General features: G+C 45.5%; 1 protein-coding gene across 1 annotated transcript in view; it reads left to right on the plus strand.

Annotated features, from left to right (window-relative positions):
• Positions 1-870: 870 nt before the first annotated feature.
• Positions 871-12,726, plus strand: part of slc26a4 (solute carrier family 26 member 4) — a 47,611-nt gene continuing 35,755 nt past the window's right edge. Inside the window, exons 1-5 of the mRNA XM_028813042.2 lie at positions 871-921; positions 1,163-1,312; positions 3,259-3,398; positions 6,723-6,833; positions 11,941-12,140. Of these exons, the coding sequence (XP_028668875.1) occupies positions 1,179-1,312; positions 3,259-3,398; positions 6,723-6,833; positions 11,941-12,140 (585 nt within the window). The 5' untranslated portion in view covers positions 871-921; positions 1,163-1,178. The remainder of the gene's footprint in view (positions 922-1,162; positions 1,313-3,258; positions 3,399-6,722; positions 6,834-11,940; positions 12,141-12,726) is intronic.

Raw genomic sequence — 12,726 nt, forward strand, 5'->3', positions numbered from 1 at the left:
GTTACAGAGCACACATGCATGCACCCACCCTTATTATTGAATACAAGTGAAGGAACATTATGCTCAGTCACTGTACTGTACTGTGTAGAACACATCTGGAATCATGTGTGAAGTTCTGGTCACTATTCTGCACAGACACAACAGCTTTGAAGATAAACAGAAATGAATAACTAAGTTCATTTCAAGACTAAAGGGCAAATTCAACTCTAACATGCTCACAGAATTAAACCTGTTTAGAGAAGACTGTGTGGAGACCTAACTTAGACCTTCAAAATTCACAGAGGCATTAAAATGATGATCCTGCAGAATTCTTTCAATTAAATAATCAAAGGCACCAGTGGAAATCATCAAGAAATTAATCAGTGAATAAAGCCGGAAAGCACATCTTTACACAAGGTGTCATGAGAATATGGAAACTAATTGAGTCATATAGCTTGCAAAAAGTATCTGGATGAGCCGTTGGCTAACCAAGTAAGCTTGGTTGACTGAAAGGTCTCCACTAGTCTGAAAAATACTCTCCTAAATATTGTGTTAGCTAAGAAAATTAAAAGCATGTCAGCATTTCTTTGAGAAGTATCCCTGAATGGCAAAATGGAAAGCATAGGAACTAAAATATACCAACGACCATTTCAACAGATGATATGATGATGAGTTTTTCTACAGCTTTTGGCTGGACATGCACAACCCTGACCTTTGTTCCATTAACAGCATGGATTTAATTCATCTTGCTTTTTCGCAATGTACTTAATGCTATTGTTAGGAACACTAGTGTCACATGAGGGGTGGGGACACCTGGAACAAATCTCAAAAAATCTAGTACTTGTTGGCTCTTGTTTAGATCATAACATAGGTGTGCGATGTGCTTTATAAAAGGCCTGTGCCTTTCTATGCCAAAAGGCTGGCTTCATTTTATCCTTCTAGGTAATTACACCTTACACTTTTTTCTTCTCATTGTGACAAGCAGCATCAAACTTGCATAGCAGCATACAATGTTGAATTTTTTTTGTAGGATTACTCTTATTTTCCTTAAAGTAACAGAAAAAAGAATTGCAATCTTAAATATCTTCATGTTATTACAATATTTTTCATCTTGGAAGCTGTTATCATTAATTTTTGGAAGGCTCCATCATTTATTTAAGCTGATGTGTCTTTTTGAATTCAGGTGCTTGCATTTCAAAATGGAGAACAACCCATCTGAACAAGGGTACATTGTTGCTCGGCCAGTGTATTCCAAACCTTCGTTTGAAACTGACAATGAGCGAAAACTGAGGATTTCAAAAACCTTGAAGGAAAGATTTCAGAAATTATGCAGGTGAGCCGAAAACTTTAATCTGACACAGCATAAAGGAAATGAAGACTTGCAATAATAGTGTGTTCGTGTTTCATGCATCTTCATGATCAATGAATAGATAATGTGCATCTACATGCGGCAATGTAAATACAGGCTTTGGAATTTAAACAATCAGGTCCATGGCCTTCAGCAAGCCGATCATACTGCCTCCTACGATTTACTTTGGAAAATGCCAATTGTTTAAAAAATAATCATTTTTGTGGATTTTCCTCCAGGTACTTATGTTTTAGTCCTACATTTGCATTGCTAGTTAGAATAATTGGTAATATGAAATTGACCCAGTGTGAGTGTGAGTGTGACTGGGACTTACAATGGACTGGCACCCTGTCCAGGGCTGTATCCTGCCTTGTCCTGCAATGCTCTGGTGTACCTCTGTTATTTTTCTTGAGATATTTTCTTGAGGTATTATTATTCTTGAGGTACACACCAAGATGGCCCTATTTGTTGGAATGATGTTTCTAAACTTTGTATGAGTGAGTGCGTACACCCTACATGCACTGCTGTCCCATTCAGGGTTGGTTCCTGCTTTGCTGTCATTCTTGCCAGTGCAGATTGGAGCTGAAAACGTATAAAAGCTGTCCTTTACTGTTGGCAGCTATATAATACTATATTTTTAGAAACAGTCTTCCAAAAAGAGTTGTTTTTCTCAGAAAACTAAATAATAAATAACTACAGATTTATTAGCTTAAGACACATTTGAGGAAGCTGTTATTTAAATAATCATCCAGAAGCTAGTTAATTAACTTTCCTTTTTACTTAGTTTGTCTTGCAAAAGTGGCTTAGTGATTATGTCTTCTATTATGGATCTAAGGTCCTGGGTTAAAATTTTTTTCAAATCTGTTCCCACTCTCACAATCCCAAAGACATGTATAAAGTATAAAGATTATTGGTGATTCTAAGCTTGCCCATGCACGTGCCTGTCTGGGGCTGGTCTCTGCCTTGCACCATAACCCTGAATTGAATTAGCAGGTTTGAGAATTTTATATTATTGCTCTTTAACCTACTTCATTATTCACTTTTGACTTTTGTTTGAGTAAATCAAGTTATATTGTTTTTTTCAATTGATGTCATATCAATGAATTACTGGGTGGATAACTTGAAAGTAGCCTGTATATGAGCACCTTTTTATTAAGTAATACATCCCATGAGCATACAATTATCAGGCCCCCCCAAAAAGCCCTCTCACATTTTTATCACTTGTGGAACAGAGTCAAAACCTTTAAAGGAAATATGTGCCCCAAGTTTACTTATGACTGCATTCCTCAATTCCTCAACTTACTTAATCCAGTTTAGGGTTATATGGAAGAGGCCTTATTATTGGTTACCTTATTAATTTACCGGTATATGACTTTCCTGCTTATTCGGGTTTCAAGGTGATCTTGTCAAAATTTGCACCTAGGTGTAGTTAGAGAAGGTAATTTTCACTGTCATCTGCACATAAACAACACAAGGTATTTTGAAATTACAACAAAAAAAATACTAAAGTTAAATGCAAAGGTGCAAGCTACTTTTAAATATACCCCCTACTATTAGCATTAAAATAAAATCAAAAACACTACATTTAGAGTTTAGAAAAATACACCACATTTGACATGTTATCAATATGTCGGACTTGGTTTAAATAGGGATCTTCTGTAAGATTATAGATATGTAGTACATTTAAATAAAGTATGCAGCAATGAAATGCATATGCTATAAATGTGTGTTTCCATATATTATGTATAGCTGTGAGTGGGTGGGTGAGTGTTTTTTTTTTACAATTACAATATACTGTTGAAAAACAGGTTGTCTGGATAAGCACACTGAAACATACAGATTTGTTACCTTAATGCTTTTTGTTTCCCAAGTAGTTTTCTTTTGATATATTCAGAGTGAATTACTAAAATTATGTTTATGTTTGAAATAAGCTGTTCACCCAAAAGGGCCAAGCAGATATTTCAGTCGATTTTCCCAATATGTGACTGGTTACCTAATTATAAAGTAAAAGAATGGCTGATTGGTGACGTCATCTCTGGGGTCACAACAGGACTTGTAGCATGCTTACAAGGTGAGTAACTTTTATTGTTTTATCTTTAGCTTACCTGGTATTCATTTAATGCTATAGCCAAAATAATTTTATTTTATCAATGTAACCAGAAAAGTTCATAGTATGCAGCCTTTAATGTCATTATTATTAGCTTAAGAAATCTATTGAGTAGGACACTCAACTGGACTAATTTCTGTGCTTCTCTATCCATGTAGCAATAACAGTCAACAACACATGCTCAGAATTACTTGGCAACTGTATATATTTCATACTTGTAATAAATTTTAATAATGTGGAGTTAATGTATATATTTTATATCACATATAGACAGTACTTAAGGTGAACCCATCCATCCATCCATCCATCCTCTTTCGCTTATCCGAAGTGGGGTCGCGGGGGCAGCAGCTTGAGCAGAGATAGCCAGACTTCCCTCTCCCCGGCCACTTCTTCTAGCTCTTCCGGGAGAATCCCGAGGAGTTCCCAGGTCAGCCGGGAGACACAGTCCCTCTAGCGTGTCCTGAATCTTCCCCAGGACCTCCTCCCGGTTGGACGTGCCTGGAACACCTCACCAGGGGGGCGTCCAGGAGGCATCCTGATCAGATGCACGAGCCACCTCATCTGACTCCTCTCGATGTGGAGGAGCAGCGGCTCTACTCTGAGCCCCTCCCGGATGACTGAGCTTCTCACCCTATCTTTAAGGGAGAGCCCAGACACCCTGTGGAGGAAACTCATTTCCGCCTCTTGTATTCGCGATCTCATTCTTTTGGTCACTACCCATAGCTCATGACCATAGGTGAGGGTAGGAGCATAGATCGACTGGTAAATTGAGAGCTTTGCCTTAAGGCTTAGCTCCTTTTTCACCACGGCAGACCGATGCAGAGCCCGCATCACTGCGGACGCCGCACCGATCCGCCTGTCGATCTCACGCTCCATTCTTCCCTCACTCGTGAACAAGACCCCGAGATACTTGAACTCCTCCACTTGAGGCAGGATCTCGCTCCCAACCCTGAGAGGGCACTCCACCCTTTTCCGGCTGAGGACCATGGTCTCGGATTTGGAGGTGCTGATTCCCATCCCAGCCGCTTCACACTCAGCTGCGAACCGATCCAGAGAGAGCTGAAGATCACGGCCTGATGAAGCAAACAGGACAACATCATCTGCAAAAAGCAGTGACCCAATCCTGAGTCCACCAAACCGGACCCCCTCAACACCCTGGCTGCGCCTAGAAATTCTGTCCTTAAAAGTTATGAACAGAATCGGTGACAAAGGGCAGCCCTGGCGGAGTCCAACTCTCACTGGAAACGGGTTCGACTGACTGCCGGCAATGCGGACCAAGCTCTGACATTGGTTGTACAGGGACCGAACAGCCTTTATCAGGGGGTCTGGTACCCCATACTCCCAGAGCACCCCCCCACAGGATTCCCAGAGGGACACGGTCAAACGCCTTTGCCAAGTCCACAAAACACATGTAGACTGGTTCGGCGAACTCCCATGCACCCTCCAGGACTCTGCTAAGGGTGTAGAGCTGGTCCACTGTTCCGCGACCAGGACGAAAACCACACTGTTCCTCCTGAATCCGAGGTTCAACTATCCAATGGACCCTCCTCTTCAGAACCCCCGAATAGACTTTTCCAGGGAGGCTGAGGAGTGTGATCCCTCTGCAGTTGGAACACACCCTCTAGTCCCCCACCACCCTGGTCTGCCAATCCAGAGGCACTGTCCCTGATGTCCATGCGATGTTGCAGAGACGTGTCAACCAAGAAAGCCCTACAACATCCAGAGCCTTGAGGAACTCCGGGCGTATCTCATCGACCCCCGGGGCCCTGCCACCAAGGAGTTTTTTGACCACCTCGGTGACCTCAGTTCCAGAGATGGGGGAGGCTCACCTCCGAGTCCCCAGGCTCTGCTTCCTCATTGGAAGGCATGTTAGTGGGATTGAGGAGGTCTTCGAAGTACTCCCCCCACCGACCCACAACGTCCCGAGTCAAGGTCAGCAGCGCACCATCCCCACCATATACAGTGTTGACACTGAACTGCTTCCCCCTCCTGAGACGCCGGACGGTGGACCAGAATCTCCTCGAAGCCGTCCGAAAGTCATTCTTCATGGCCTCCCAAAACTCCTCCCATGCCCGAGTTTTTGCCTCAGCAACCACCGAAGCTGCATTCCGCTTGGCCTGCCAGTACCTATTAGCTGCCTCCAGAGTCCCACAGGACAAAAGGGACCGGTAGGACTCCTTCTTCAGCTTGACAGCATCCCTCACTGCCGGTGTCCACCAACGGGTTCGGGGATTGCCGCCACGACAGGCACCGACCACCTTACGGCCACAGCTCCGGTCAGCCACCTCAACAATAGAGGCATGGAACATGGCCCATTTGGACTCAATGTCCCCCACCTCCCTCGGGACATGGTCGAAGATCTGCCGGAGGTGGGAGTTGAAGCTACTTCTGACAGGGGTCTCTGCCAGACGTTCCCAGCAGACCCTCACAACACATTTGGGCCTACCAGGCCTGACCGGCATCCTCCCCCACCATCGAAGCCAACTCACCACCAGGTGGTGATCAGTTGACAGCTCTGCCCCTCTCTTCACCCGAGTGTCAAAGACATGTGGCCGCAAGTCCGACGACACGACCACAAAGTTGATCATTGAACTGAGGCCTAGGGTGTACATATGTGCATGTACAAGTGCACATATGAACACCCCTGTGCTTGATCATGGTGTTTGTTATGGACAATCCATGACAAGCACAGAAGTCCAATAACAAAACACCACTCGGGTTCAGATCGGGGGGGCCAGTCCTCCAAATCACGCCCTTCCAGGTCTCACTGTCATTGCCCACGTGAGCATTGAAGTTTCCAAGCAGTACGAGGGTGTCCCCAGAAGGTATGCCCTCTAGCACCCCCTCCAGGGACTCCAAAAGGTGAACCACAAGAACTATTTATTATTAATATTTTAATAGAAAAACATTTAAAGTTACTGTTTTGGTGTTACTTGGTCTGTCTAATACATATGGTATGTTTATATCTGATGTGTGCTAATTTTCTTATATTTACTGAATTCTCAATTTTGGACATGGCTGCCTTTATTTCTGACTGTCACTTGAATTGTTAAGTAATTTGTGTCAGCTATTCTGTTGTACCAAGTACTGTACTGATGCCGATTTGTCTGCGCCAGTAGAAGCAGCTAATGTATTTCATTGTACTGTAAGGTACAAAGATAATCAATTAAATTGAAGTGATAATGTTCACCTCTATGTCAATGTTTTTTTCCAGAAATGTACTGTACATTCAGTGTCATTTTATGAACTGACCCTTATAACTGTCACTTAAATTTTTTTTTTGTTCAGGTCTGGCATTTGCCCTGCTTGCTTCAGTTCCACCTGTCTACGGGCTTTATTCTTCATTCTTTCCTATTTTGACATATTTCTTCCTTGGAACCTCAAGACATATTTCTGTCGGTAGGTTTATTCATAGGTTTGTTACCACAGAAACATTTTAAACGATAGCGATAGAAAAATGTTAATACACTTAATTACTATACATTTTATGTAATAACTAGTTTGAAGGACCTTTGTACTACAATATTACTGTTGAGAGCACAAAGACATTAAGGAGATATATCACCTACAAGTGAATCTCCATTATACTTATGGATACTAAATACAAATACAAACTAAAGAAAGCATGGTCATTTATCTAATTGTTTTGTTTTTTATTTTTTGTTCACATTAAGTACTACAGGTTCACAAATACCTTACGTCCACTTCAAAAAAAATCTTTACTTGAGCAAACATACTTCCAACATGCTAAACATTTTCAAAATATAGGCAGGTCAGGCAACAAACAATCCTTAATGTTTAAGTAACAAAGTCCAGAGGGTCATATAGCCATAGCATCTAGAGTTTTAACTTCAGTCAATTAATATTCACACCACTGTCCATCAGGCTGACATGTTTCAGGACTCTACCCTATACTTAGTCTGACTACTTTCTATTATCTATTATAAAAAAAATCTTGGGAGGGAGATTAGGGAGACGAGACGTGATCTTCTCAGAAGACAATTTGACGTCCCGTGAGAGACACTTTAACGTCACACGAGACAAGGCAGTGAGACGACATTTAAAACAAGTTCACAGACATCTAACCAAGCAGTTGTTGGAATGCTTTTGGCAGACAGACATCATGTGCTTTCAGCTCTTTAAACAATGACAAGCGAGAAGCAGCACACGCAGCTTGCCAGCAGCAGAAAGCCAGCAGATTATCCGACTGCTTCTGCTTAGTGTACGTTCAGCCCTCCCCCACCCCCACCATTTCACACCGCGAGAGGCAGAAACACAAAGTGGCAAAAGGACAGCTACTGTACAGGCTTTTAAATGATCGATGTTCAGAGCGTCAAGCAGAAAACGCAGCTCACCAGCAGCAACAGCAGAAAGACAGCAGCTGATCCGACGGCATCTCCTTAGCGTGTGTTCAGCCGCCCCCCCTTCACAACACAAGCAGCGTTATACATCCTGCGAGAAAGATTTAACCAGGGCCCGGGGCTGGAAATAAAGGACAAGTATTGTGTTTATAAAAGTTTTAAAGTAAAAGTGAATTAATGCATATGTAACAATCCATCCATCCATCCATTGTCTCCCGCTTATCCGAGGTCGGGTCGCGGGGGCAGCAGCTTGAGCAGAGATGCCCAGACTTCCCTCTCCCCGGCCACTTCTTCTAGCTCTTCCGGGAGAATCCCAAGGTGTTCCCAGGCCAGTCGAGAGACATAGTCCCTCCAACGTGTTCTGGGTCTTCCCCGGGGCCTCCTCCCGGTTAGACGTGCCCGGAACACCTCACCAGGGAGGCGTCCAGGAGGCATCCTGATCAGATGCCCGAGCCACCTCATCTGACTCCTCTCGATGCGGAGGAGCAGCGGCTCTACTCTGAGCCCCTCCCGGATGACTGAGCTTCTCACCCTATCTTTAAGGGAAAGCCCAGACACCCTGCGGAGGAAACTCATTTCAGCCGCTTGTATTCGCGATCTCGTTCTTTCGGTGACTACCCATAGTTCATGACCATAGGTGAGGGTAGGAACATAGATCGACTGGTAAATTGAGAGCTTCGCCTTGCGGCTCAGCTCCTTTTTCACCACGACAGACCCATGCAGAGCCCGCATTACTGCGGATGCCGCACCGATCCGCCTGTCGATCTCACGCTCCATTCTTCCCTCACTCGTGAACAAGACTCCGAGATACTTGAACTCCTCCACTTGGGGCAGGATCTCGCTACCAACCCTGAGAGGGCACTCCACCCTTTTCCGGCTGAGGACCATGGTCTCGGATTTGGAGGTGCTGATTCTCATCCCAGCCGCTTCACACTCGGCTGCGAACCGATCCAGAGAGAGCTGAAGATCACGGCCTGATGAAGCAAACAAGACAACATCATCTGCAAAAAGCAGTGACCCAATCCTGAGCCCACCAAACTGGACCCCCTCAACGCCCTGGCTGCGCCTAGAAATTCTGTCCATAAAAGTTATGAACAGAATCGGTGACAAAGGGCAGCCCTGGCGGAGTCCAACTCTCACTGGAAACGGGTTCGACTTACTGCCGGCAATGCGGACCAGGCTCTGGCACCGATCGTACAGGGACCAAACAGCCCTTATCAGGGGGGCCGGTACCCCATACTCTCGGAGTACCCCCCACAGGATTCCCCGAGGGACACGGTCGAATGCCTTTTCCAAGTCCACAAAACACATGTAGACTGGTTGGGCAAACTCCCATGCACCCTCCAGGACCCTGCTAAGGGTGTAGAGCTGGTCCACTGTTCCGCGATCAGGACAAAAACCACACTGTTCCTCCTGAATCCGAGGCTCGACTATCCGACGGACCCTCCTCTCCAGGACCCCCGAATAGACTTTTCCAGGGAGGCTGAGGAGTGTGATCTCTCTGTAGTTGGAATACACCCTCCAATCCCCCTTCTTAAAGAGGGGGACTGCCAATCCAGAGGCACTGTCCCTGATGTCCATGCGATGTTGCAGAGGCGTGTCAACCAAGACAGTCCTACAACATCCAGAGCCTTGAGGAACTCCGGGCGTATCTCATCGACCCCCAGGGCCCTGCCACCAAGGAGTTTTTTGACCACCTCGGTGACCTCAGTCCCAGAGATGGGGGAGCCCACCTCTGAGTCCCCAGGCTCTGCTTCCTCATTGGAAGGCATGTTAATGGGATTGAGGAGGTCTTCGAAGTACTCCCCCCACCGACCCACAACGTCCCGAGTTGAGGTCAGCAGCGCACCATCCCCACCATATACAGTGTTGACACTGCACTGCTTCCCCTTCCTGAGACGCCGGATGGTGGACCAGAATCTCCTCAAAGCCGTCCAAAAGTCGTTCTCCATGGCCTCCCCAAACTCCTCCCACGCCCGAGTTTTTGCCTCAGCAACCACCAAAGCCACATTCCGCTTGGCCTGCCGGTACCTATCAGCTGCCTCCAGGGTCCCACAGGACAAAAGGGTCCTGTAGGACTCCTTCTTCAGCTTGACGGCATCCTTCACCGCCGGTGTCCACCAACGGGTTCGGGGATTGCCGCCACGACATGCACCGACCACCTTACGGCCACAGCTCCGGTCAGCTGCCTCAACAATAGAGGCACGGAACATGGCCCATTCGGACTCAATGTCCCCCACCTCCCTCGGGATGTGGTCGAAGTTCTGCCGGAGGTGGGAGTTGAAGCTACTTCTGACAGGGGGCTCTGCCAGACGTTCCCAGCAGACCCTCACAACACGTTTGGGCCTACCACGCCTGACCGGCATCCTCACCCACCATCGAAGCCAACTCACCACCAGGTGGTGATCAGTTGACAGCTCCGCCCCTCTCTTCACCCGAGTGTCCAAGACATGTGACCGCAAGTCCGACGACACGACTACAAAGTCGATCATCGAACTGAGGCCTAGGGTGTCCTGGTGCCAAGTGCACATATGAACACCCCTATGCTTGAACATGGTGTTCGTTATGGACAATCCGTGATGAGCACAGAAGTCCAATAACAAAACACCGCTCGGGTTCAGATCGGGGGGGCCATTCCTCCCAATCACGCCCTTCCAGGTCTCACTGTCATTGCCCACGTGAGCATTGAAGTCTCCCAGCAGAACGAGGGGACTTTGGAGTCCAGGGACTCCAAAAAGGGTGGGTACTCCGAACTGCTGTTCGGTGCATACGCACAAACAACAGTTAGGACCCGTCCCCCCACCCGAAGGCGAAGGGAGGCTACCCTCTCATCCACCGGGGTAAACCCCAATGTACAGGCTCCAAGTCTGGGGGCAATAAGTATGCCCACACCCGCTCGGCGCCTCTCACCGGGGGCAACTCCAGAGTGGTAGAGAGTCCAGCCCCTCTCAAGGAGATTGGTTCCAGAGTCCAAGCTGTGCGTCGAGGTGAGTCCGACTATATCTAGCCGGAACCTCTCAACTTTGCGCACTAGCTCAGGCTCCTTCCCCTTCAGAGAGGTGGCATTCCACGTCCCAAGAGCCAGCTTCTGTAGCCGAGGATCGGACCGCCAAGGTCCCCGCCTTCGGCCACCACCCAACTCACACTGCACCCGACCTCCTTGGCCCCTCCCATAGGTGGTGAGCCCATGGGAAGGGGGACCCACGTTGCCTCTTCGGGCTGTGCCTGGCCGAACCCCATGGGTGCAGGCCCGGCCACCAGGCGCTCGCCATTGAGCCCCACCTCCAGGCCTGGCTCCAGAGTGGGGCCCCGGTGACCTGCGTCCAGGCAAGGGAAAACGCCGTTCAAAATTGTTTTCCATCATAGGAGGTTTTGTTTAACCGCTCTTTGTCTCATCCCTCACCTAGGACCAGTTTGCCTTGGGTGGCCTTACCAGGGGCATAAAGCCCCGGACAACAGAGCTCCTAGGATCATTGGGACACGCAAACCCCTCCATCACGATAAGGTGGCGGTTAAAGGAGGGGCATATGTAACAATTCCCAAGAAAATAGCAATCTCTTTAAATTGTATATTCCTGTAAACCAAACCCGGGGGTGGGCGAGTGAAGCGAGCAGAGGGCAGAGCCTAGTGTTTCTAAATATTAGAAATCGGATAAAAAAAATTTCCCAGCACCTAGTAATGTCTTCACATTCTGTTTCTTTTTTTTTCTCCTCAAGTAAGTGAATCACTCAATCAACATGTATAATTTAATTCACTATGTCAGTGTGTTACCACTTTACTGTTACAAAGGAATGGTGTCACTGATGTTACTTATAGGCACAAATAAAAGATTTTCATAGTATTACGTTAGTGAATCTGAGAAATGGTGACAGCAGAAAATAAAAAAATAGTACTTTTTTCTAAACTTATATTCTAAACCTTTTGCAAACTGACTTTAAGAAATGAGGGCAATGCACTAGCTAAGATGAAGGTATCAAATGCTAGCAGAAGAGAACAAATGCCTCAGCAGAGTCCATCAAAGAGTTTTTTACTGTCAAGCTCATGAATGTGATTATTTTTAGGAAGTTTAGCCACTTTCAAAAGTATATTTTTTATTTTATAGCCACACAAGTATACAGTATATGGATTGCCATTTACTTTTCCAGGTCCATTTCCTGTTACTTCTTTGATGGTTGGTTTAGCAATTCTCTCCCTTGCTCCGGACTCTAATTACATGATCCCATCAGCAGCCTCATCTAACAGTTCTTCTTCGAATACCACAAGTTTAGTAGTCAATACCACTGCAAGGGATGCTTACAGAGTGATGCTGTCCTACACCATGACATACCTCATTGGATTTTACCAGGTACAGTTATTTTTATTTTTGTCGGAACTTAAAGCTTTTTCAGATGATCTTTCAGATGTGGCCATAATGTGAGTTTTTTTTCTACAAATATGAGACAAAACAGATTAGAGTTTTGACAGCTTGTGGTGTTCATGTAAAACACCTGACAGCATGTAGCATAATTCATATGGGAACACTTGTCAAAGGTTGTAGGCCTTCGATTAATTTTTCTTACACTTCTGCTATGCTGTGACTCCCTGCTACCCTAGCTGTAGGAAAGGGGTTGTATTAATTAATTAATTAATTAATTAATTAATTAATTAATTAATTAATTAATTAATTAATCCATCCATCCTTTGGGAATGTTGGCAATTAATTAAAATCTCTGTTTCACTTTCCAGCTGAGACACCAGGAAAATGAAGAGATCTGTACAATTTATGAATAAGATTAATAATGTTAAACACTTTCACTATCTTTGTTGTGGTGCAGACATGGTGATAGGCTATTTTTCAACAAATAACCTAAATAACCTAAACATGCTTGTTGTAATAAACAAAATAATTCAATTTATTTATAAAGATAACAGTATATATATATATATATATA

Source organism: Erpetoichthys calabaricus, chromosome 1, assembly GCF_900747795.2.
Source record: "Erpetoichthys calabaricus chromosome 1, fErpCal1.3, whole genome shotgun sequence".
NCBI lineage: Eukaryota > Metazoa > Chordata > Cladistia > Polypteriformes > Polypteridae > Erpetoichthys > Erpetoichthys calabaricus.